The 26714-nt window shown below is 39.8% G+C and overlaps 2 protein-coding genes across 11 annotated transcripts in view; one reads left to right on the plus strand and one right to left on the minus strand.

Annotated features, from left to right (window-relative positions):
* Positions 1-16565, plus strand: part of LOC130911866 (plakophilin-4-like) — a 45711-nt gene extending 29146 nt beyond the window's left edge. For 5 of the 7 annotated variants that reach the window (XM_057829485.1, XM_057829478.1, XM_057829482.1 and 2 more), the window contains 12 exons: positions 507-720; positions 3058-3241; positions 6162-6279; positions 8841-9032; positions 9115-9291; positions 10726-10876; positions 12258-12450; positions 12527-12611; positions 12705-12822; positions 12902-13033; positions 13125-13198; positions 15225-16565. In XM_057829485.1, the coding sequence (XP_057685468.1) occupies positions 507-720; positions 3058-3241; positions 6162-6279; positions 8841-9032; positions 9115-9291; positions 10726-10876; positions 12258-12450; positions 12527-12611; positions 12705-12822; positions 12902-13033; positions 13125-13198; positions 15225-15476 (1890 nt within the window). In that variant the 3' untranslated portion in view covers positions 15477-16565. The remainder of the gene's footprint in view (positions 1-506; positions 721-3057; positions 3242-6161; positions 6280-8840; positions 9033-9114; positions 9292-10725; positions 10877-12257; positions 12451-12526; positions 12612-12704; positions 12823-12901; positions 13034-13124; positions 13199-15224) is intronic. The other 2 variants (XM_057829483.1, XM_057829480.1) reach the window with 1 other exon arrangement.
* Positions 16566-18132: 1567 nt separating this feature from the next.
* The window catches only part of LOC130912101 (methyl-CpG-binding domain protein 5-like), a 31164-nt gene continuing 22582 nt past the window's right edge, over positions 18133-26714 (minus strand). For 3 of the 4 annotated variants that reach the window (XM_057829917.1, XM_057829916.1, XM_057829919.1), the window contains exons 7-10: positions 25514-26638; positions 20912-20985; positions 20736-20811; positions 18134-20648 (exon numbers count right to left, since the gene is read on the minus strand). In XM_057829917.1, coding sequence (XP_057685900.1) covers positions 20586-20648; positions 20736-20811; positions 20912-20985; positions 25514-26638 — 1338 coding nt within the window. In that variant the 3' untranslated portion in view covers positions 18134-20585. Of the gene's footprint in view, positions 20649-20735; positions 20812-20911; positions 20986-25513; positions 26639-26714 lie in introns of all 4 variants that reach the window. The other variant, XM_057829920.1, reaches the window with a different exon arrangement.

Here is a 26714-nt window from a genome sequence, read left to right on the forward strand (position 1 = left end):
TCAGGGCCGGCCCAGGCCATTTGGGGGCCCTAAGCAAAATAATGCAAAGGGGCCCGTATTTTTGGCCCACCATTTCGTCACAGTGTACTGTGAAACCCATACATGTAATCCAACCCATACGTCCATATTTTGTAAATTCATCAGATTTTGTTGCACTGCATACGTCAAATTTCTCACCCCAAATGATTGTCAGTACTTACAGTAGATAGCGCCAAACCTTTTTCTAAAAGAGGAAAGAAAGAAGTTAAGGAAGAAGTTTTATTTTTTTTAAGCTTGTAATCAAGTATCAAAACTCACAAAAGTCAAATAAAGCAAACTGTAGTAAACAAAATAGAATATAAATTAAACAACTGCCAGATTAGGGGCCCCCTAGTGATCAGGGGCCCTAAACAGCTGCATAGTCTGCGTATAGGCTTGGCCGGCCCTGTGTTTAATCCAAGTTATGCCTGTCAACAGATTTGAGTGAATCAGAGGTGGGGGTAGTTAAACCATTTGTTTTTCTGCAGGTCTGTCACCTAGGAGGTATCCAGCACCTGGTGGATTTGCTGGACAACAAGGCAGCAGAAGTACAGAAAAGTGCCTGTGGGGCCTTGAGGAACCTTGTGTATGGGAAAGCCACAGACAACAACAAGGTGGCGTTGAGGAACTGTGGTGGAGTCCCTGCGCTGCTCCGCCTCCTCAGAAAGACAACAGACAACGAAGTCCGTGAACTGGTGACTGGTAGGTTTGGAACATCAGTCTGGCTTCATCATCAGAACATTTGGAAAATGCTTGACTGGTCCGGCTGTCTTATCAGATATACAATCACTCTGGATGAAAAATGTCCAGACTGGCAGTGCATTGTTGTGTGTGGGTGGAGAAGTGCCTGCTGTGTTTTGACTGAGTGCGGGTCAGGAAGGATGCGAGATAATGTGTTGCTGAAACAGAGTGCCAGCGACAGCTCTTCAGCCGCGCCGCACATACTGTTTGATACCAGGAGACACCAGATGGCTCTTAGTCTCCAAACGATTCTCAGCACTATTTTAAAACACAGGAAAAATTCATTTTCAAATTTTTAACCCTTTACAGAGCACTCTTTTATCTCATTGCTGTCACTGACAATGTCAGACGTCCAATGCATTTTAAATGGGAAGGCTAGCAGTGAATAATCGAGGATGATCATCATAACGATCAAGGTTTTGTCTATCCATTTAAATACTTTGAAATTTTAAAAATGAATAAATGAATAACTTTATAGCGGTATTGGGGGCCATAACCTGTATATTTCTGTTTATACTGTATATTATACAGTGGGGCAAACAAGTATTTAGTCAACCACTAATTGTGCAAGTTCTCCCACTTGAAAATATTAGAGAGGCCTGTAATTGTCAACATGGGTAAACCTCAACCATGAGAGACAGAATGTGTGTGTGTGTGTGGGGGGGGGGGTGATGGGACAGAAAATCACATTGTTTGATTTAAAAAAAAAAATTATTTGCAAATCATGTTGGAAAATAAGTATTTGGGCAATACCAAAGTTCATCGTTATGTACCCTTTGTTGGCAATAACGGAGGCCAAACGTTTTCTGTAACTCTTCACAAGTTTTTCACACACTGTTGCTGGTATTTTGGCCCATTCCTCCATGCAGATCTCCTCTAGAGCAGTGATGTTTTGTGGCTGTCGTTGGGCAACACGGACTTTCAACTCCTTCCACAGCTTTTCTATGGGGTTGAGATCTGGAGACTGGCTAGGCCACTCCAGGACCTTGAAATGCTTCTTCCTAAGCCACTCCTTTGTTGCCCTAGCTGTGTGTTTGGGATCATTGTCAAGCTGAAAGACCCAGCCACATCTCATCTTCAATGCCCTTGCTGATGGAAGGAGATTTTAACTCAAAATCTCTCGATACATTGCCCCATTCATTCTTTCCTTTACACAGATCAGTCGTCCTGTTCCCTTTGCAGAAAAACAGCCCCAAAGCATGATGTTTGCACCCCCATGCTTCACAATGTGTATGGTGTTCTTCGGATACAATTCAGTATTCTTTCTGCTCCAAACAAGAGAACCTTTGTTTCTACCAAAAAGTTCTATTTTGGTTTCATCTGACCATAACACATTCTCCCAGTCCTCTTCTGGATCATCCAAATGCTCTCTAGCGAACCGCAGATGGGCCTGGACGTGTACTGGCTTCAGCAGGGGGACACGTCTGGATTTGAGTCCCTGGCTGCGCATTGTGTTACTGATAGTAGCCTTTGTTAATGTGGTCCCAGCTCTCTGTAGGTCAATTACTAAGTCTCCCAGTGTGGTTCTGAGATTTTTGCTCACCATTCTTGTTATCATTTTGACGCCACAGGGTGAGATCTTGCATGGAGCCCCAGATCGAGGGAGATTATCAGTGGTCTTGTACGTCTTCCATTTTCTAATAATTGCTTCCACAGATGATTTCTTTACACCAAGCGTTTTACCTATTGCAGATTCAGTCTTCCCAGCCTGGTGCAGGTCTACAATTTTGTCTCTGGTGTCCTTCGACAGCTCTTTGGTCTTGGCCATTGTGGAGTTCGGAGTGTGACTGACTGAGAGTTGTGGACACGTGTCTTTTATACCGATTAGTTAAAACAGGTGCCATTAATACAGGTAATGAGTGGAGCCTCGTTAGACCTCGTTAGAAGAAGTTAGACCTTTTTGACAGCCAGAAATCTTGCTTGTTTGTAGGTGACCAAATACTTATTTTCCACTCAAATTTGGAAATAAATTCTTTAAAAATCAAACAATGTGATTTTCTGCTTTTTTTCACATTCTGTCTCTCATGGTTGAGGTTTACCCATATTGACAACTACAGGCCTCTCTAATCTTTCCAAGTCTGAGAACTTGCACAAATGGTGGTTGACTAAATACTTATTTGCCCCACTGTATTAATGTTATTAACGTAGTTTTAATAACTGTATACAAATGGTATTATTGCAGCCCACATGACCCAAAATGTGATGTCTGCGTTTGTGGATACTAGGTCTCTGTAGGGTTATTTTTTTTCTAAATATAAAGGGTTGAAGATTGAAACTCACCCATACTCGTTCCTGTAGGGGTCCTCTGGAACCTCTCCTCTTGCGACGCGGTGAAGATGACCATCATTCGGGATGCTTTGACCACACTGACCAACACGGTGGTCATCCCCCACTCAGGGTGGAGTAGCTTGTCACACCGTGAACAACACAAGATCAAGTTTCAATCCTCTCTACTGCTACGGAACACCACCGGATGTCTGAGGTGAGCTCTATCAGGGTGATACAGGACCAGATTGTTTCTGGTGCGCACCACATACTGTCTGGTGCACACCTGATTGTTTCTGGTGCGCACCAGATAGTTTCTAGAGTGCACCACATACTATCTGGCATGTTTCCCTCCTTTAACACGCCGGACCAAATGATCAGCTCATCAGCAAGCTCTGCAGGAGCCTGATAACGATCTTGATTATTTGAGTCAGGTGTGCTGGAGGAGGGAGACATGTAAAAAAAAGCTGGATAGAGGCTCTCGAGGACCGGAGTAGGATACCCCTGCTTTAGGGGCTCTGTAGTACGGAACCCGTACTTGTACAATCCTCGCAATCACCCGAAAGATTAACCCAGGGTTAATAGTGGCTAGATTTTGTTGCCGGAACTCCCTGACATAAATGCCAGGTTTTTTTTTTTTTTTTTTTTTTTTTTTTTGTCAAACCCCCTAAAACCACAGAAATGCAAAGAAAACTGCTTTCGGCTGTTATACCTATGAAACACAACAGGTTTTACACATGTATTAGGCTACTGCATTATACTTACAAGGCATACTGTACATGAGAAACTTATTTTCATTCAAAAATGTTATTTTATTTTTTTAATGATGTTCAAAATAACAGTTAACAACAACACCATACAGTAACCCCAACTTCCGTAATGTAATGTAATGATTATGGTGATAATGATAATAATGGTAATGTAAACAATGACTAACATTACTATCATTTTTCAAAAAGTAACATACATTAACAAAAATAGGTACAAATGACTTACATTATGCACAGTGAAATGGAATATATTTTGTAGATAATGCAAACATTTTTTTCAACATATTATAAGGAAATACATATGTAGCCTAACATAGGTAAATGAACAAAAATAAATCCAAAGTGCAAATTAACTATATTCCCAAATGTATCACATTTGAGACATGCATTTCTGGACCTTATTGCAAAGGGGAAAAAATGGTTTTAAAACCTTTTTGTGTTTGATCTCTCTTTATTATTTATATTAGTTTTATTAAAACAACTGCATGTAATGCTTAGTGTATCATTCATTATATAAATTAGAAAACATATATACAAATTGATGTTTAAAAAATGTTTAAAATGTTTTATTATATTATGTTTAAGGACCATATAAAGCTTTCAAAAAAAAAAAAAAAAAATCAAAAATTTTCTGTTCATTATTTCTGGGGTCAGGCATAACATGGAAGATGATCTGGACCTCCCCGATCAGAGCAAATAAAATAAAATATGCCTCTTCAACTCTTTCCTTTCTCTTAAAGATCTGATCAATTCTCCGTTGCATTGCCCTTTTTTATTGCATGAATTCAACAAGTTTTTTCTATTTTTCTTTTTGCCCCAAAGCATATACATTTGAACCAATCATAGCTGACTATCCATGCTGATCCCATGTCAGTATGTCGCCAATTGTTTGGACAACTAGAGGCCAGGCAGGGTGGTTTTCCTCGATGCAAGTCGGGTGTCTTGTCGGACTCAGATTCACACGCTGGGAGAACTCTTTGGAATAAATGAATTACAAATATCAGTGGAAACGGATGACACTTCACAAGCACTTTATTAGGCTTGTTGTTAACATTTGTGTACTGTATGTAAATCTGACGTTTGTAGATTGTTTTCTTCTTGGAGATGGGTGTGTGGCACCCTGGGAGTTTTGTTTTTAACATAGAGGTTTGATTGTTGCCGTCATATTTTCGGGATCAAAGCCACCGCCCAAAGCCCCAAATTTTATACTGGAACGGCGTTCCAGACCGTTACGGCCCACTTTCACCCCTGGCTAAATGTTAAACCAACTGTAATACGTATGTAAAATCCTAATGTAAAATAAGTCAAGTGTTGTCTTGATGGTGTGCACTGAAGCACCATTGTCTGAGGTCTCATTTTCTTGTCAGTTTTGTGCGGCTCTTCTGCTGCTGTATCCAGACAGTTTTGAAGCCTCCATGTGGGGAAAGTCGCTTATTGCGCCTCAAAGCAAGTTGGCATGATAACATAAAATCATCTCTTTTTTATGCCCAGAGGCCAAATTCAGACTTTGCTGTAATAGCTGCAGCACCAGGGGTGGAAAAAGTACCAAAAAGTCTATTCCAGTAAAAGTACTGTTACAGTTATGAAATTTTACTCAACTAAAAGTAGTGGTGTAGAAATCTACTCAAATAAAACAAAAAGTAGCGTTTTTAAAATTTACTCAAAGTTTTGTAGTTACTTTTTATGAAAGGGGTGTGAGTGGGACAATGACATTTTTTTTTAAATTCAGTGGTTTTCTCATGTAAATTATGTTAGCCATGCTAATTAGCAACATCATGTCCCTCAGTAGCATCAATAACGTTTGTTTCATTAATGCTAGACACATTCACTCACTCATAGTTGGTTGCAATTACTATTTGAAGACAGTGCTATTTTAAGATTGTAATGTATCCTGACTTTTACGTTTACAAAGTCTGTGCCGATGAGGAACCCCATCCAACATGGTAGCGAATCGGCGATGCAGATGGCCTTTCTTTATATAATGGAGTTTGTGTTGCTGTCTGGCCCTGCAGTTATTAGAGAAAATCAGAAAGATTCTCCCTGTTGGCACAAATCCCTCCCTCCCGCTCATTTCAATTGATTTTTTTGGTTTTTTTTTTTACTTCGTAACAAAAGCGTTTTAAAATGTAATCACGTAAATTAATTCCAACAAAAGGTACTTCAGTAAAAGTAAAATTACAGATTTTACAAGAAAGATTAAAAAAAAACAAAAAAAAACCCGACTTATTTACAGCAACAAGAGAAAATATCATGCGTAACTTTCCACACCTGCACAGCACAAAAGAGAATTGAAAAATGAATAAAAATACAAATAATTAAAAACCACCTTGTTCAAGTTTCTTAATTTTGTCCGTGTGAATGTGTCAGGAACCTGAGCTCGGCTGGAGAGGAGGCCAGAGGTCAGTTGCGTTGCTGTGAGGGTCTGGTGGACTCACTGCTCCACATTCTCAAAGCCTGTGTCAATACCTCGGACTATGACAGCAAGGTGACACAAACACACACACACACATGGCAGTTGTATTTACTCAAATAAAACCTGAAAATATAAGAAAGCAAAGACTTAAACAAATGGAAAATCAGCATGACATTACAAAAAGTATCTCAACATTTTGGAATCTCTCACATTTCTTCATAAAATCATTAAATGTGATCTGATCTTTCAAAATCACACATATGTAAAAACAGTGTCTGCTTTAACTAAAACCCCCCAAACATTTATAGGTTTTCATATTTAAATGACGATAGCATGCAAACAATGACAGAAGGAGGAAAAAGTAAGGGAACCCTCTGCCTAAGGAGACTTTTTTTTTTTTTTTTTTTTTTTTTTTTTACAATTTTTAAATTTTATTTATTTATTTCTAATTTTCCACACAAAAACACAAACACAACATTCCCCTCCACTTAATAACACCAACACCAAACATAATGAAAAATATTACTAATGAGCACCAAACGGGCATGTGTTCTCCTCTATCATGATGAGCCAGAGATCCATATTATACCCCTTTTTCCCTGTAAGTCAGCCACTTCCCCTAGTATTTCCAAAACAAATATTCTTTTATCTTTAGCCTATATGTTAGCCGTTCCATATCGAGTATTTCATCCACTATTAGCAGCCATTGTTCATATGTTGGAGATTTAGTTCTTAACCAATTCTTTGTTATGGCCTTCTTTGCAGCCACAAGGAGAATTTTCACAATATACTGGTCCTCTTTATGTATTACATCCTCTAAAAGTCCCAGATATAATACCTGACAGGATTTCGGAATTGTGTATCCCAACATATCACAGAGAGCTGAGTGAACCTTCTCCAAGAATGATTGAATATTAATGCATGTCCAAAATATATGTATATGGTCTGGATTCAAGTCGTTGCATCGTCTCCAGCAAGATTGTTGGCTGCTTGTTTGTTTACTTTTAATTTTGGGTGTGATGAAGTATCGAATTAAGTTTTTCCAATTGAATTCCTTCCATTTAGGTGATTGTGATGTTGATAAGTGTGACCGCCACATGTTGTTCCATTTCTCCTCTGGTATCAGTTCGCCTAAGGAGACTTAAAGAGCAATTGAAACAATTTTTTTCCCAAACAATTTAAGTCAGATGTGTGCTGAATCACTAATGAGTGGTTTAAAGCTGCCCTGCCCACTGTAAAACACATACCTGGTAAGAATTGTCTTGATGAGAAGCATTGTCTGATGTGCATCATGGCTCGGTAAAAAGAGCTGTCTGAAGACCTGCGATCAAGGATGGTTGATCTGTATTGAGCTGGGAAAGGATACAAAACCATCTCTAAAATTCTGGATGTTCATCAATCGACAGTCAAAGAAGTTGCCTACAATTGGAGAGAGTTTGGCATTGTTGCTTCTCCCCCAAGTAGTGGCCATCCTCCAAAGATGACGAGTTCAGTGCAGAATATTCAGAGAGGTAAAAAAGAACCCTAAAGTGTCTGCTAATGACTTACAGAAATCACTGGCGCAGTCCAATATCTCTGTGGTGTTCATGAGAGGACTCCACGGAGGAAGCCTAAAAAAAGTCTAAAAATATTGTTGCTCATTTAATGTTCGTAAAAAGGCACTAGGACACTCCACAGAAGTTTTGGCAAAAATATTTTCTGGACTGATGAAACCAGTTGAGTTGAAATGTTTGGGAGTAACACACAACGTCATGTGTGGGCTAAAAATGGAACAGCTCACCAACATCAACACCTCATCCCCATCATGAAGCATGGTGCAGGGAATATCATGTTTTGGGGCTTTTTTGCTGCTTCAGGGCCTGGACAACTTGCGATCATTAATGGAAGAATGAATTCAAATGTTTATCAGGATGTTTTGCAGAAAAAGCTGAGGCTGTCTCTCAGACAGTTGAAGCTAAAAAGAGGATGGATGCTGCAACAAGACAATGATCCAAAAACCACAAAGTAACTCAATTTCAGAATGGTTTCAAAAGAACAAAATACAAGTTCTTGAGTGGCCAAGTCAAAGTCCAGACTTGAACCCCATTGAGATGCTGTGGCATGACCTAAAGACAGTGATTCATACCAGGCATCCCAGGAATCTGACTGAACTACAGCAGTTTTGGAGAGAAGAATGGGCCAAGATTAGTCCTGATCGATGTGCCAGAATGATCTGCAGCTACAGGAAGCGTCTGGTTGAAGTTATTGCTGCCGGGGGGGGGCACAAATATTAAATGTGATGGTTCACTTACTTGCTTTTTTTACCCCTTCTGTCATTGTTTGCCTACTATCCTCATTAAAATATGAAAAGCTATAAATATTTGAGTGGTTTTAGTTCAGGCAGACAGTTTGTTTTATCTGTGTGATTTTCACAAAGATCAGATCATATTTTATGGTGATTTTATGTAGAAATGTGAGAAATTCCACAAGGTTCAGATACTTTTTCATCCCACTGTACTTGTAGGTGGGAAAGTTTTCAACATGTTAACATATCTTTCTGTGTCATTTTACCAAAACAGAGAAATTGAAATCAAAAACAGGGAAATGACTACTAGTTACAGTCCCAATGGAAATGTTGACATAACCCTCCTCAGATTGTAGAGAACAGCGTGTGCACACTGAGGAACCTTTCATATCGGCTGGAGGTAGAGATGCCATCCTCTCGGCTCCTTGGCAACCAGGAGCTCGACACCCTCCTGGGGTTCTCCACAGCTAAGGAACTGGACTACATCTGCTGGGGGAAGAGGAGGCGTGGGAGGAAGAGGACAGACTGGCCAGATGAAAAAGTAAACTAAAAAAAGGGAAAAAACCCCAATGCTAAGACAAGTTCTTTATCTTGTTGTGTTTATCTTCTGCTTGTAATGTGAGCAGTGGGACGCCAGCGGACCCATTCCAGGCTTTTCCCAGGCTCTGAGGGGTGCCGAGCTACTGTGGCACCCATTGGTGGTCAAACCATACCTCAACTTGCTGGCTGAAAGCTCAAACTCTGCCACGCTCGAGGGGGCTGCGGGATCACTCCAAAATCTATCTGCAGGAAATTGGAAGGTCTCTGGGCATGATCATGTTATCTGAATTATCAACTTTATCCTATGTATTAGTCATAAAACTATTAGTTATAAAACCTATCGGTATTACATTCATGTGCATGTACTGTATATTAGGGTTGTTCCAATATTCGCAATGTTTACGTTGTTGCTTAGAATTTAGTTTTAAGTTGGCTATATACAGTATGTAGGCATTCTCTTAGCTAAGCTGCAGTAGCACAAAAATAACAATTTGGAGGTAATTATTAAATTAGATTGACAGGGATAGAACTGTCAATATCATTTTTTAAATATATAAATCTGAGGGAAAATACAGGAGGACTTGAAGGACTTGGGCAGTTAGAAAACCTTTCTGCAAAACCATGAGCTTTTCCCCTAATACTGCCGCGATACAACGTCACAATATCGAACTGTGAGAATCAAATAACGCTTCCCTAATACTTTATATGTAAAATGTTGCCATTCAGCCAATTATCCCTAACATTTTGTGACTATTTACAGTGTATCACAAAAGTGAGTACACCCCTCGCATTCCTGCAGATATTTGAGTATATCTTTTCATGGGACAACACTGACAAAAATGACACTTTGACACTATGAAAAGTAGTCTGTGTGCAGCTTATATAATAGAGGTAATTTAATTTACCCCTCAAAATAACACAAAATATAGCCATTAATATCCAAACCCCTGGCAACAAAAGTGAGCACACCCCTTAGAAACTACGTACATCCCAAAGTGTCCAAATTGAGTACTGCTTGTCATTTTCCCTCCAAAATGTCATGTGACTCGTTACAGGAGTGATGTCAGCATTGCTGCGGAGATTGATGAGGTGGATGGTCAGCCTGTTAGTGCTCAGACCATACGCAGCACTCTACATCAAATTGGTATGCATGCCTGTCACCCCAGGAGGAAGCCTCTTCTGAAGACGGTACACAAGAAAGCCCACAAACAGTTTGCTGAAGACATATCAACAAAGCACATGGATTACTGGAACCATGTCCTATGGTCTGATGAGACGGGCGGGCTTTCTCACTCCTGTAACAAGTCACATGACATTTTGGAGGGAAAATGACAAGCAGTACTCAATTTGGACATTTAGGGATGCACGTAGTTTCTAAGGGGTGTACTCACGTTTGTTGCCAGGGGTTTAGATATTAATGGCTATATTTTTAGTTATTTTGAGAGGAAAATGAATTAACTCTATTATATCAGCTGCACACAGACTACTTTTCATCGTGTCAAAGTGTCATTTTGTCAATGTTGTCAATGTTGTCCCATGAAAAGATATACTTAAATATTTGCAAAAATGCGAGGGGTGTGCTCACTTTTGTGATAGATACACTGTAAGTCAACATATAAAAAGTGTTGAAAGAGCCCTATTAGGGCATGAAAAGATCAGTGACTATGTAACTTCGTGTTGTTGCTTATGTCCAGTTCTCAACCTACATCCGAGCAGCGGTGCGCAAGGAGAAAGGTTTGCCCATCCTGGTAGAGCTGCTGAGGATGGACAACGACCGTGTCGTCTGCTCTGTCGCCACTGCCCTGCGCAACATGGCGCTCGACGGACGCAACAAGGAGCTTATAGGTACGCTACCAGTGTTTGCCCTGCCCGCCAAAAACAAATCATAGACTTCACTATCACTTGATGGGACACAGTAGTCACAGCCGATCCGTAGGGCCCTATTTTAAAAAACTTAAAATTCAAAACCAAAGCCGCTAGCGAGGTAAAACAGCCAAAACAGGCACCTGCCTTTAGGCATGCATGAGTCTCCATGAGCAGCGACATGAGAAAATTCAAAGTCGTTCCCTAATAAAATCCTGATTAATTATTGTTTTATACAAGTATAACAAAACTTAAAATAGATATAAAATTCTCAAATTTTTTATCAAGTTTTTGCCCAAAATAGCAACTAAATTTTTTTTTAATTTGGTGGATGTTTTCAACAGCTAATAAATCATTCAATCTTCACATCAGAAACTTAATACTTGAGGAAAGCATACAGAATCATCTTAATCTTACTCAACAAAAGCAAAATTTGCATTTTTCTATATACAATCACAACTTATTTAGGTTGAACTCATCTATTCTGTAGAAATACAAAATCCAACATGGCGGCCGTCAGAAAACAAAAAGCTTTTTAAGTTGAAAATTCTTGTGAATAAATGCTTAAATCACAGAATTTTATAGATATGAACGTAAAACAGTCTAGATTCTTGGTTAAAAGCAAAAAACGGGAAGTTATCATTTATTTTACGTAAACATTTCAAGCCAAGGTTACGGTATTGTGTCATCCAACATGGCGGCCGTCACAAAACAAAGGCCTTTTTAAGTTGAAAATTCATGTAAATAAATGTTTAAATTGCGGAATTTCAATAGATGTGAATGTAAAAAAGTCTAGATTCTTGGTTAAAAGCAAAAAAACGGGCAGTTATCATTCATTTTACGTAAATATTTCAAGCCAAAGTTACGGTATTGTGTAATCCAACATGGCAGCCGTCACAAAACAAAGAGCTTTTTAAGTTGAAAATTCTTGTGAACAAATGCTAAATTGTCGACGCGGAATTTCTGTGGATATGAACGTAAAACAGTCTAGATTCTTGGTTAAATGCAAAAAATGGGCAGTTATCGTTCATTTTTCATAAATGTTTCAAGCCAAAGTAACACTTATTTTATTCATTGATTTTTTTGTCACAACATTTCAAAGTGCATGCATGGCGCTATTTAATAATTACATTGAATCCTCAACCAAATCACACTTTACATACTCCTGCCTGCTTCTATGAAGTAAAGCTTTTGTCCAATTTCCACTTAAATCCGGCGTTAGAACGCAGCGTGTGTTTGAGTTTATCACATTGATAGCCAACTCAACGTCCCCCCCTACGGGACGCCGTGGTGCAATGTCTGTGGGAGCTGTCTTATCAACTGATGGCGGAATCTATGAACAAATCATTGTGTACTTCAACAGGAAAGTACGCCATGCGGGATCTGATAAACCGGCTGCCTGGCGGAAATCCATCTGTGTTGTCGGACGACACAGTGGCGTCCGTTTGTTGCACCCTGCACGAGGTCACCAGCCGCAACATGGAGAACGCCAAAGCTCTGGCTGACAGCGGCGGCATCGAGAAACTGGTGGAAATCAGCAAAGGGAGAGGCAAAGGGTGCGACACATGGGTTGTTATAATGCTCTTATGGAGTGAACAATCTGATTTTGTGAGTTTGCCATCCTTTTTGCAGGTATTCAATGAAGGTTATGAAAGCAGCTGCTCAGGTGTTGAACACACTGTGGCAGTACCGAGAGCTGAGGAGCCTCTACAAACAGGTCAGAATGACACAAACATGTTTTGTAGACATTTTAGGACAGGGAATTTACCTATGAAATTCACCGCGTGTCTTTGGAATGGGTGTGAACCAGGACGGCTGGAACTACACTCACTTTGTCACACCGGTCTCCACTTTGGAGCGAGACCGCTACCGCTCGCAGCCGACACTCCCCACCAGCCCCATACACATGCCTCCGGTCATCCAGTCTGGTGAGAGAACCGCCCCTCTGCTTCAGAAAGTTTGTTTTAGTCAGGACATCATCATATCCGTCTTCATATTCTTCTTTAGGTGGGAGCGCGACATCCTCACCGGCGATGCTCGGGATCAGGAGGCACAGCTCAAACTACCCTAGAGCGCAGTCGTCTATGCAACTCGACACTTACTACGGGGATAACAGTTTACACAAACATCAGTACACAGGTTTGTGTGAATTTGTGCAAACATGACTAGTCTAACACATTATGTGGTTTCATCAAGGGTCATATAAAGTTTTGTTTTTGTCATAATTTAGGCTCAGAGAAGAAAAGTGCTTATTTCATCGGCACGTACAGCTCACATTCTGGAGACGAGCTGAGAAGGACCCAGGTAAGGAAACTTGAGTAGCACAATAATGTTCTTATGAAAACTATTATTTCGATTGATTGCCATAGTCGCCGGTTTGGTTTGGTTTGTAACAGTTTACTGAGTTAGCTGAAGAAGTTGTTCTAAACACACTAAATATTTGTATGAAAAACTCTTTCTTCTATAAATGTAAATCCAATAAATGAAAAAACAGGAGGTATGGTGATAATTGAGTGTTCTTTTGATGATATACAGTACAGCGCTGACTTGAAATATGAGCAGTGTTGTTAATCTTACTTTAAAAAAGTAATTAACTACAGTTACAAATTACTTCTCCCAAAAAGTAATTGAGTAAGTAACTCAGTTACCTGACTGTATGAATAATAAGTTACCTGGCAAAGTAACTGGTATTACTTTTCATGTTTTTTTATTTCATTAAAAAAAAAAAAAACATAGGTCACACTATTTGAAGAACTCAACTAGATACAAGAGTATTGCGGATATTGCGATACCTAGGTAGTAACCTTTGCTATGTTTGAAAGTCATTTCATGTTGTGAATCAACCGTTAAAGTTGTTAAAATTGCTACCGTTACTGAATTACTTCCCTTCTGTCTACTTTCGACATTTGAAAGTTTTAAAACAGTTTAATCATTTAAAGATAGATTCAAGTCAAGATTTTGCCGATTTAGGAGTATTTTAAATAAAAAGTTACTTAGGTTCGCTAGGAAGGTTCTCTACAACAGAGCCTTCCTGAGAATAGAATGGAATAAAATAGAATAGAATAGAACGCCTTTATTGTCATTACACAAAGTGTCATGTCTACTGCTTTAACATAGCGGCTGTTTACTAATGCTGGTGAGTCTATCATTTCGCAACGAGTTCTACACAGGTGATATCTACTTCATGTGGGCGTAGTTTGTAGCATGGCCCTGGTTTGTAGGCTATCGGCTATAGTCAGGTAATATTACAGCTACCTATAGCATTGCGTTTGCAACGGCGTCACAACTCTTGTCTCCGTGAGTCCATGTCCCTCAGACTTTTCTTGCGTCATTCAACCAACGTAGTAACACATAGTAACGCACGACTTTACATCCTCAGTAACGGCGTTGCCAAGATGAGAAAAGTACTGTAATTAATTAGATTACTCACTACTGGAAAAAATAAATAACGCCGTTAGTAACGCCGTTATATTCTTAACGCCGTTATAATACGTAATATGAGTGACCCAATTCGTAATTTGTAAGTTTTGAGACACAAGTTTTCATGTTTTTTATTTGTCTTATGAGTAGGGTTGCCACCTTTCAGAAATAAATACGCGACGCCCCCCTCGCGCCCAAAGCTGTACAGGCAGAGAAAAAAAGGTACATCCCAAAAACTCCTAAAATGCATAGAAATGTATCTATTCATTTATATTCCGTATTAGCTCAATAGGGAACACAACATTTAATTCCCAATTTCGGATTGTTCCTTATTTTAAGGGACAGGTGGCAACCCTACTTGTGAGTGCAACTAGGTGGCACTAAACTCACCCTGCTTTACAAAATGCTGTGTTGTTTTTCATAAGTTTGTTTCAAGCTGTTGCCTGTCAAACTACACATTATAAATAATGTTTTGTTGTCTTCAAAAATACCACATAGCCTTCAAGCCTGTGAGCTAAATTCCAATGCTAAAACAAATTGGGGAATGCCATAACAAAGGCTAACCATATCACCCAAGTGGCAGTGTTTATAACCATTAAAGAAACTATGTAGAAAGATAATATTCACAATCACAAGCAAGCTGTGGAGAAAAAAATGTCTGTCTCTATGCATAGCCAATAGATGCTGTACTGCCCCCGACTGGCCAAACCTGTATGCAAGGAACCGCTTAATGGCCATTGAAATGCAGGAAAAAGTGTGACAAAAGTTTCATTCTTTACATTCAGTCAACTTAAATTTGGACTATAGAGAATATGAGTACAGTATCTTTGAAGGTGTGAAATGCCCGATAACTTCTCTTGTGAAACTGCACAATATAAATAAGACTCAAAACTTATGTTTGCTTCGTCAGCACCCGGAGCCATTCTACGATGAACCAGATAGGAAAAACTACAACAGACTTTACCTTTCGTCGCCACAAGGCTATGGAACAGACCAGTACGATGACGACCCGGTCCACTTGACCCCGTCTTCACCAGATGGCTACGTCAGCCAGCCGATCTCGTTCAAAAGCAACACCAACTATGTGGACTTCTACTCCACCACACGGAGGCCTTCCAACAGGGCCAACAAGTTCACAGGATCTCCCGACTCATGGGTGTGAAAATATACACAGTAGTTGACCGTGAACAATTGTGGGTGAGAAGGCAATGGCGCATATGAGTGCTCAGAGATCCACACCACCACATATGCTTAGACTAGTCCTAAAAGATGAACCAAAATGGCATCAGGTAACATCTGTCTTATGCTGGTGAGCTTTTCATGGATGAAATCAGTGACCAGCCAAAAAGCTTACTTCTCTTAAGTCATTATTAGGGTCCAAAGACGGATGCTGAGGAAGCCTACACTGATGTTGTGTTTACTAAATGCAATTTGTTTTCTCTGAAGTACATGTGTGCAGTCTGTTGGCTTCATAATGTAATAAAAACAGAACGAGAAACAGTTTATGTTGGTCATACTAGCAGCATAAACTTTTTTTCCTAATACTGTTGGGTTCAAAACTATTTAACCCCCCACTTCAGTATAGTGTTGTAGTACGATATATCATCTATTTTATTCATAATCAGATTAAGTTAAGACTATTAAAATCGACAAGTACGTTTGTCTATATTATACTTAAATCCTTATTTGATCTGTTTATGAATGAGATGAAAACATAAAAACCTGTCAGACTTACTAAAACACTATTCAGGAGTGGGGGGTGAAAATTTTGAACACAACTGTATATGTTAACAGGATAAGTATGTATAACAGGGATGCGAAATTCTGATAGCACCAAACATGTCGTCCAAAAACATAGGTTTCAAGATTTTCTTGCCCAAGTCGGAAAAGAGCAGGCTCACTGGTGTGTGTTCCCATATTTTTGAGCCTTAAAAAGGAGAACTTGTTGCTGTTCTATGTCGGACAAAGGTGCAGTAGTTGACCATGAAGTATGTGGAAAAATATCTATTTGTACAGATAAAATGTTGGAACTGTCCTGTTGAACTGTTGTATTCAATCTGTAAAACTTTATATGTGAAAATGTGAGGAAACGTTTTATATTATTTATGAATTATTTATTCTGTGACCTGACCAACCTGACAAAGCTGTCTGTTCTGTCCAAAACTGCTGAAGATTATGTGCAATGTTACAAATGGGAATACTGTATATGAGTAGGGGGAGGGGGGAATTGTGATGAAAAGGTATAATAAAAACTTGGAAATTATGTATTTGTTTGAAACAATCACTTACAGACATCAGGAGCAGACATGTGCCGATTACCGGTTTCAAGGTATACCATGGTATGAAAACGTTGCGGTTTCAAAACTGAAAAAAACAAAATCCGCCATATTGCCCCTAATGTATTACCTATTTTTTATGTTGCAAAAATGCATGAAGAAATCCCTCGCTTGCAGCTGCAAGGCTCAACCCTCCCCCACCGGTTGTTGCTCAGTGTCAGTGAGTGAACTGTGCTACACGACAGCTGAAGGAAGTGAAACTCCTGAACTTTTCCCTCTATCTATGAAAACGAAATCGCTGGTATGGGAATACTTTGGCGACAGAGAAGTTACAGTTGGGCGCAGCTTAGAGGAGGAGGGCCAACCGACATGTAAAACACATTTGCGGAGAGTAGCTGCCGAGGAGGCAATACCTCCAATATGATTTCGCATTTATACATATTAAACACTGGCATGAATGTTTCCCACCAGCTACAAGAGTTAACTTGTGTTTAGTGTGTCCAGCAGTGGTAAAACCTGTTTTTTTTTCTCTCTGGCCACTGTGTGTTGACAAAGTGTGTGTATAATGTAAAGATGACATGAGTCATACAAACGTGCTCTTAATGGAAAATAATTATTTTTGTTCTGATGATAATAATGTTCACATAAAGGACTGCATTTATTTTAATTTTATTTAGAATATTTTAAATTTATTTTAACTTAACATTATACTTATGTTCCAATTTGGTAATGTGTTTTGAAAAATAAGAATTCTGTGGATCAATGGAAAAAAGTTTTTTTTTTTTTAAACCCAGATATCTCAAAGTAACACATTTCAGAGCTGTAATTGCAATACCCTGATATTTTGGCCTAAGGTTATCAATACCGTCACAATATCATACCGGCACATGCCTAATCAGGAGATGCTGTTTGTCGACATTTTTAGTCTACCAACAGTCAGAGCATAATTTTTTTTTGCTTCCTGTGTAGTTCATCATCAGCTGTTGTCATTCATGTCCAATATCTATATTTTCAACCCTCAAAATTTCAGGTGGCACTCTGCACACGTTGTAAAACATTACACCTCTAATAGTACGGCCAGCAGAGGGGGTTTCCACTTCAAATATCAAACTGTCTATGGTCGCCTCGCCACTTCAAATAATCCAAATGGCATCATTTATTTCCTCCATTTGAATGAAAAAATACATCCATTCATTTTGCAAAAACTAAGACAACTACATGACCCCCCCCCCCTTTTTTTTTTTCTGTCATGATCTGCTAATGACAATCGAAATCCAATTCATTTGAACTGGGAGGGCAGTGATTCACTGCCTATCCAAACAACACTACTTAATTCCAATTAGTCAACAAAATCAGATTAGGGGAGAAAAACAACATACAAAATCATAAATTTTAATATGGTCCGAGGACTCAAAATATGGGGTATACTCAGTGACTATAGTAATTTTGTCCCTCATATTTGAGTAGGACTCCAACTCTGTGCACCTGGTCAAAATATGCACAAGAGTGGTCATTCCACAACTGTTACAAGGCAGAGTACAAACACCGGTTACCTCTTCCATGTTTACAGGTATCTCAACCGTTTTCTGCAGTGCCTACAAGTCACAGTACCATATATTGTGACTGAGGTTTCACTTTCATACCTTGCAACTCACTACATTGAGAGCGACAACTTCATTCACAGTACAGTGAGAAGAAAATCATGTTCAAGTAAGAGTGACCAGTTTTTAATATCTTAAGACATCTGTGCAACATTGTTCCAAATGTTACATCACTGCATGATCTGTAATGTGTCTTAATATTTACAAAAACACTGCGTACATCAACTCATTAAAAAAAAAAAAAAGTCCAAACAATATCAAAATAATGGACTCTGACAAACTATACTGTATATCTAGGCCACATTAATTCAGAAAACAAATTGGAGAAATCAAGTGCACATCAGATTTCACACAAAACTCATCTGTTAAGTATATATTAGTGTAGCAATATATACTCACAGGTTGAAAAATAAAATACTGACAATGGGAGGTTGGAAGAGGATGTTTCAAAGTTCAAATCAAACAAAACAGACAAAAAGCATCAACACACACCTCCACGCTCAAGTTTGAGCTGGAGCACCAATAAGGCTCCTGCACGTCAACACAAAAAAGTTGACAGAATGAACTTTACCCAGAGTAGCAAAGCAGCTGCAGGATTTCCTCGACATCGATTACTGGGCTGTGTCTTGGAGCAGCCACTTAGAAGACATCCCTTGGTTGGTGCAAGCTGCATGTTTTGATTTAAGCCACAAGGCTGCAATACAATGTCTTCAAGTTGCACAGGATGTCTTTCGTACAGTATAGTTACTCAAAGCGTGCATTCTGCGGAAATTCAGTCAAACTTCGAGGCTCTTCTGCAGTTTTGCTCCGGAAGGAACGTAAATGCCTTAGCTCAGGTGAATGGAAGTCAAAGTGTGGAAGCATTCATGTACAACACTTAGAAAAGAATGTTACGTACTAATGTTTAAGTTTTTTTGTTGCTGTTGCCACCAACACAGTATCAGAAAAATGACATTCTTGAATGGAAAGGACATGACTCTTGTGAGCATCTTGAGCAGCAAAACACTTGGCATCGGTATAAGCTAACTTTTGAACTCTACTCATTGGTTTTATTGCACTTGTTTCATTCTAGTTTTTTTCAACTTGTTGGCCATAACGGGACTGAACGAGCCATGACGTCTACTTGGAAGCTTTAAGTAGTGTAAAAGGACATTTATTACGAACACAGAGCAACCGCCTTCTTTCGCACATAAGCAATTTTATAAATAAAACACTATGGAACAAAAAAAAGTAGCCTTGCCGTCAAAGCATCTTCTCTTATGCTCACTTAAATAAAACATGGGACCATATCAATGAATATGTGATCTATTCTTCTGTTAAAACAAAACATACATATACACATATAAGGCTTGAGTTTTAAACTCTTGGTAGTGTTATTGCCATCTAGGATACTTGTAAAGCTTAAAATAAATATGTAGAACTGTACAGGAATAATTTACAACAAGCAAACTGAAGAAAACTAAAACAAGGCCCCAAAATGTAAGAATATTTCACCCCGCAAGTGTTAATTTTGATCATTAACTGACAAAGGGGAAAAACATGACATTCGAATGACAATAGTTTGGACATGACGGAACACTCAACAACAAAATCCATTATAAAAAAACACCGTCATCCAAGTTAGAAAAAAACAAAAATCATGACACCCCAGAAATGCAAGAAAGGTCACAAAAATAACCTTTGCGATGAAGATTTTGCAACATTCGCGCTTGCAGAAAGGCTGAACACTCTGCTGGTAAAGTTCATTCTGTGTGTGTTTTTTTTTTTTCTCCATGAACACTTTCAGGTATGAAGTAACAGAACATTTTCCGAGGCCGTTGTACAAAAACCAACTCAAAGCAACGCTCGTAGTGCTTGTCATATAAAAGCTGTTTTTGTATTTCTTGCGCGTGTGCGAGCCGATGCAAACGCACGTATGAATAGAAACCAATACATTGGTACAATTCTGCTTTGTTTTTGTACAACAAAAGATAAAATGTGCATTAGGTACGCTTGTACATTACACTTTACAATATTTACATACATTTCTTAATATGACATTTCAGGATTACCTATATACATCATGAAAATGTATCAGAAATATTTGGACTGTCTATTTGTCTTAAATATGTAAGGTAATGTTCATTGCCTTTTTTTTGTCTTTTTAATCCTTTATACTAGAAAAAAATAGTTAATTCAGTAAGCTGTAGACAAATTGCAACCTTTTTGATGCTTCTTTCCATTTCTTTCTTCTTACTACAGTACAAACGGTGATTGGAAGTTCCAGCACCTCAAAAGTCAGCAAGTCAAGTCTATAATGACGTCACGGAACGGCGAGGGAACACGCAGCGTCGATGTGTAGCACCTGGGACAGCTCAGACGGCAGCGAGGAGGAGGAGGGTGACACATTCATTGCTATCTGGAGATCTTCCTCCTTTTGGGTTTGGGCATTTTCACCTGTCGATCTCTTGACGGGATCTGATGAAAGCAAGGAAAGAATATGACAATCGACATCGCAGCAAAGGACACAATCCAATAAAACAGTAGGTCAGCCAGTGGACTCACCGTGCCCGACATCTTGTCCAGTTCGCTCATGGCCTCGTGGATAGCAGCTTCCAAGTGATTATTTAGTTTCCCAGGCCTAGTAAGCCAACATCGAGTAAGGATATTGCAGTCAGCTCAGCTGATATTTGATATTTTGCGGTTTCAAATAGAATAAATAAAAAATGAATGCTACTTACTTCAAGCCTCTTTTGGCAGCTCGGTCAAGTGCCTCCAAATCGTGTGTTAACGTTTTTAGCTTCTCTGGCTCTACCTGGGTGAACACAAGATGAAACTTTGTGAGCTTGTTCACTACCAAAGACGTGTTTCATGATGTTGAACGACTCATATCTGAGGAACGAAAAAGAGTAAAAACAACTTTTTTGATGATGAAAATGGGAATATTTCTTTATGTAAATTCTGAAAGAGCACTTGGCACTTGAAAGAAGGCGATGTTTTGTGACATAATGTTTGGTTCTCAATGAGTTAATTACTTGTCCTAAAGCGTTACTATCGTTTTTTTCCATTTGCAGTCGATCCATGTTTAACGTATGTAAAGTGCCCTCCATCATTATTGGATTTATAATAATTATGTTTTTTTTTAGCTTCTAATATGTTTTTTTTTTTTTTTTTAAATAATATGGGACCTTAATGGAAAAAGAGAGAAAAATCCAACCTTCAATACAAGTGCATTTATTCAGTGGGGAAAAAAATCCCACATAAAGAAATCATTATTTGACATCAAATAATGTGTGTCACAATTATTAGCACCCCAGGTGTTAATACTTTGTACAACCCTCTTTTGCCAACAAAACAGCATCTAATCTTCTCCCATAATGTTTCACAAGATGGGAAAAGACAGAAAGAGGGATCTTCAGCCATTCCTCTTTGCAGAATCTCTCTAAATCATCCAGAGACCTGGGTCCTCTCCTGTGTATTCTCCTCTTCAGCTCACCCCACAGGTTTTCAATGGGGTTGAGGTCTGGGAACTGAGATGGCCATGGGAGGAGCTTGATTTTGTGTCTGGATAACAATTTCTGTGTAGATTTGGCCGTATGTTAAGGGTCATTGTCTTGCTGAAAGACCCAGTGAAGACCCATCTTCAGCTTTCGGGCAGAGGGCAAACGATTTTGATTTAAAATGTCCTGGTATTTCAAAGCATTCATGATGCCATGTACCGTAACAACCCTAACAAGGTTCCCAGGGCCTTTGGAAGCGAAACAGCCCCACAGCATCACTGACCCACCCCCATACTTCACAGTGGGTTTGAGGTGCTTTTCAGCATGCACATCTTTTGTGGCACGCCAGACCCACTTAGAGTGTTTGTTGCCAAAAATCTCAATCTTAGTCTCGTCTGACGGAAGCACACAGTCCCAGTTGAAGCCCCAATACCGCTTGGCGAACTCCAGACGTTTGCGTTTATGATTGTGAGTGAGGAAAGGTTTTCTCCGTGCATGCCTCCCAAACAGCTTGTTGGCGTGTAGACAGCACCTCATACCCACTGTGAAGTATGGGGGCGGGTCAGTGATGCTGTGGGGCTGTTTCGCTTCCAAAGGCCCTGGGAACCTTGTTAGGGTGCATGGCATCATGAATGCTTTGAAATACCAGGACATTTTAAATCAAAATCTGTTGCCCTCTGCCCGAAAGCTGAAGATGGGTTGTCACTGGGTCTTTCAGCAAGACAACGACCCTAAACATATGGCCAAATCTACACAGAAATTGTTCACCAGACACAAAATCAAGCTCCTCCCATGGCCATCTCAGTCCCCAGACCTCAACCCCATTGAAAACCTGTGGGGTGAGCTGAAGAGGAGAGTACAGAGGAGATGACCCAGGTCTCTGGATGATTTAGAGAGATTCTGCAAAGAGGAATGGCTGAAGATCCCTCTTTCTGTCTTTTCCCATCTTGTGAAACATTATAGAATTATTTCTTTATGTGGGATTTTTTCCCCTCTGAATAAATGCACTTGTATTGAAGGTTGGATTTTTCTCTTTTTTCGCCATTAAGGTCCCATATTATTTAGAGAAAAAAAAATTAGAAGCTAAAAAACACATTATACATCCAATAATTATGGAGGGTACTGTATGTATTAACTATGAAATCACAGGAGTGCCAAAATTAAAAAATGAATAAATATAAAGAGAAATAAATGAAGAGTACTTATACAGCACATTTTTATCTACATGTTTACCATGCCCAAAGCGCTTTACTTTAGCACACATTTCCCCCTTTCATGCACACATTCACACAACAATTGCGCTGCTGCTATGCAAGGAGCTGCCAACCCTTTTACGGGCAAATTAGGGTTCAGTGCCTTGCCCAGGGGCACTTCAACAGTGGGCAGTCGTACCCGGGAATCGAACCGCTGACCCTTCAGTCCCAGGACAATTCAAGCTACCAACTGCGCCACGGCCGCCCATACTAATAAATATAAAAATAAATGAAAATATGAAAAAGTGGTACGGTGGCTTGAGTGGTTAGCACATCTGCGTCCTTCCTGTGTGGAGTTTGCATCTTCTCCCCGTGCCTGCGTGGGTTTCCTCCGGGAACTCCGGTTTCCTCCCACATCCCAACAACATGCATGGTAGGCTGATTGAACACTCTAAATTGTCCGTAGGTATGAGTGTGTGCGTGAATGGTTGTATGTCTCCTTGTGCCCTGCAATTGGCTGGCTACCAGTTCAGGGTGTCCCCTGCCTACTGCCCATAGTTAGCTGGGATAGACTCCAGCACCTCTGCGACCCTCGTGAGAAAAAGCGGCATGGAAAATGAATGAATGAAAATATAAAAGTATATTTTGTCATCGACTTTCACTTTTTGTCATTGAGAAATTCCATACAAAAAAAACTGACCATTTTTGTCATTGACGTTTACAGTTTTCTCATTGAACAACAAAAAAACAATGGTCTTATGGTCATCGACTTTTACTTTTTGTCATTGAAAAACACAAACAGAAAAAAACAATGGCAACAATTTTTTTCTTTGCCTTTCTTATTTCTCTTGTCTTTGTCTATACCTTTGCTTTTAGGGAAAGGAATGGTCTGTCAATCAAATGGCGTTGGGAGGGACTTTACAAACAGGAATAGTAATTGATAGCTGTTTACTCCTAGTTTACCTGAAGGAAAGTGACATCTCGGACCAACGGGGGAAAATCTGTATCATGTGTGAATTTTGATTCATCATTTATTTGGAGCGATATGAAAAAAATCCTTTTCACAACTGCTTAGAGGCGCAGCTGACAGGCTGGATGGGTCACCTCTGCCAACTACTCCGTCACCAACACAATCAAATCTAATTTCGTCGATAACTAACCTTTTCCTGTTTGGGAAGCCCCTCTCAATGCCAATTGATTGACAGACCAGTCCTTTTGGTAAAAGCAAAAGGAAAGGAAAAGGCAACGACAAGGGAAATAGAAAAGGCAAAGACAAAGAAATAAAAATTGCCAATGTTTTTTCCATTTATTTTTCATTGACAAAAAGTTAAAAGTCAGTGACAAAAATTGCCATCATTTTTTTTCGTTTGCGTTTCTCAATGAATAAGTCAATGACAAAAGTAATCATTGGCTTTTCCGTTTGAGATTTTTAATGATAAAAAGTAAAAGTCAGTATAAAAATATATTTTCATGTTTTCATTTATTTATTGATTCATTTGTCTTTATATTTATTTTATTCATTAATACATATATATATAACACATTTATTTATTTTCAAATTTTGGCACTCCTGTGATTCCATGATTAAAGAACATTTAGGAGAAAATAGAAACATATATGGAAATAGTCGATATTAAAGAGTAAGGATGTCCCAATTGCAATTGTTGCACCCGAGTCACCTGATTTTGAGAATCCCAATCCCAATCAGAAACCAAAATATATATTTTTTTAAACATGAACCATAACTGTACCATAACAAACATGTTCCAGTACTGTACTGTTTACAGTATTTCCTCTTTTCCCTAAAATGTATACATTTTTTGTTTCTTTTGGCAATTCCATTATATTTCAGAATTAATTTTGTTACTTTTTAGCCCATATATTTTTGTCCCCTTTTTTTCTTTTGTTAAAAACCCGATCCTCTGAAAAATGGCCCGATTGGCCCGATTTCTGATCGCGTAATCGGATTGGGGACATCTATATTAAAAAACCTAAAATTTAGATGTTCTAGTTGGCTTCCAGTGCAAGCCATGGTCTACATAGTTCAATGCATTTGGGCCATGGAGCCAAGGTAAAACATTTAAAACCAGCTATAGTTTGCAAAAACGTTATTTCATGAAAAGATAGGTTTACTTTTTGGTACCCCAATATGACAGATTCGCAGCAAATTTTGTACAGAGAAAATGACAACTATTGCCACAAAAATATGTGCTACACTTATCGACTCAGACAAAAAATACTGAGTCCTTTTGTGAAAACTTGACCTCACCAGGTTATTGTACAAATATATTCATAATCGCACTTAAAAGCTTTCAGTTAGTATTTTTGTGGAGTTGTACAGTGTTATGTCATGTTAAAGATAAAATTAAAATAAAAAAAATCATGATTTTTCTTGGTGTACAAACTGTACGAACAGGAGTTCAGAGGGTACTGATGTTTTGGGGACACAATTTCCAGTTTGACAGTAGATTAACTAGGTTCTAATGTCTAGTGTCCTCCTCATAATTGGTCAGGGTTCTACATTCTTCGAACACGGACATAGTGAGGAAAGAAAAAGGTATTGAAGTAGGATTTCTGCAACCTGTTGTTTTTTTCCCATATAAAAAAAAAAAACAGAAGTCACTAAGATACAATTGTGCAGTTGTCTCACCTTGGCCTGATCTCGCAGTTGCATGGCAGCACTGTGCACATGTTCATCCCCAGCCAGCTTGGCTGGCCAGGGGGGGAAGCCCTTTAGCTGGCCCCACACTAGCTCTCCCATATTGAAGGTCCTGGAACGATAGTGAAGTAGCTCCGATGAAGGCGAGTCCGGCTGCCGCAGGTCTTCTTCGCTGCTCAGACTCTTGGTGTCCGAAGGGCTGGGCGCCATCCCGTTGAAGTGGCCGTTGTAGTGACTGTAGTCTTTGGAGCTGGCTAGAGGTCCTTCAAGGCTCGTGGACGAGCTGGGAGACTGGTCGTCAGCAGTTAGTTCCTGTCGGGGGGGTCCGAGAACCTCGCCGTAAGTCCGGGTGTTGAAGAGAGGCGTAGTGCCATTAATGTGAGCACAACGTTCCGCAGTCTGCTCTAGACGCTCCTTGTAGTTAGCGGGTGTCCTGCTGCAGTTGTTGACGCGGTAGCCATCGTCAAGAAAGGTCTTTCCATGACCCGGCACTACATTGTGATCGATGGAGCCATTAGTGGAGCAGGGTGGGGCGGGGTGCAAAGGAGCAGGTCGCTCCATGCAGGGACTACTTCTAACCTTGGTGGAGCACTCCAGGAACTCCTCACCGCACCAGACACCACTGTTGCCATGTGTATCGAAGCCACCACTATGGATTTCCCCATCCCACTGCGCCCTGGGAGTTCCACGGCCAGGGGACCTGAAGTAGTCATCGACCTCTGAGCCATCGGTCATGTTCTTCCCTGAATCCACGTTCTTTTGACCTCCAGTTTGCCTCACCTGTCGGGTTCGGGCTTGCTGAGCTAAAACCTCCCCATCCCCATGCAAAACTGCACTGACCACCTGGGGGAGGTTGGCGGGCTCCCCAATGGAGGCAGTAAAGGCACTCATGGCGCTGAGGGCGGGCATGGGGCTTGCCTGTGTGGTCCCACTTACTGTGGTGGTGATGGTTACTTGCATCCCTTTGCTGGCGGCATCGACCACAGCTCTGTAGATGGCATCCACGGTCTCAGAGCCTCTGCCAGGGGCCCTGTCAGAGCCAGGTGTTCCAGCTCGAAAGCCTTCGCCTTGGTGGGGCTGTCCTTCAGTAAACTGGGGGTGTAGCATCATCCCTTGCTGCATGTAACAAAACAACATTTACCATTACAGTTTTGCAGAGGCGGAAAAACAACATTTCTCAATGCAATTCAAT

Source organism: Corythoichthys intestinalis, chromosome 2 (genome assembly GCF_030265065.1).
Source record: "Corythoichthys intestinalis isolate RoL2023-P3 chromosome 2, ASM3026506v1, whole genome shotgun sequence".
Taxonomy (NCBI): domain Eukaryota; kingdom Metazoa; phylum Chordata; class Actinopteri; order Syngnathiformes; family Syngnathidae; genus Corythoichthys; species Corythoichthys intestinalis.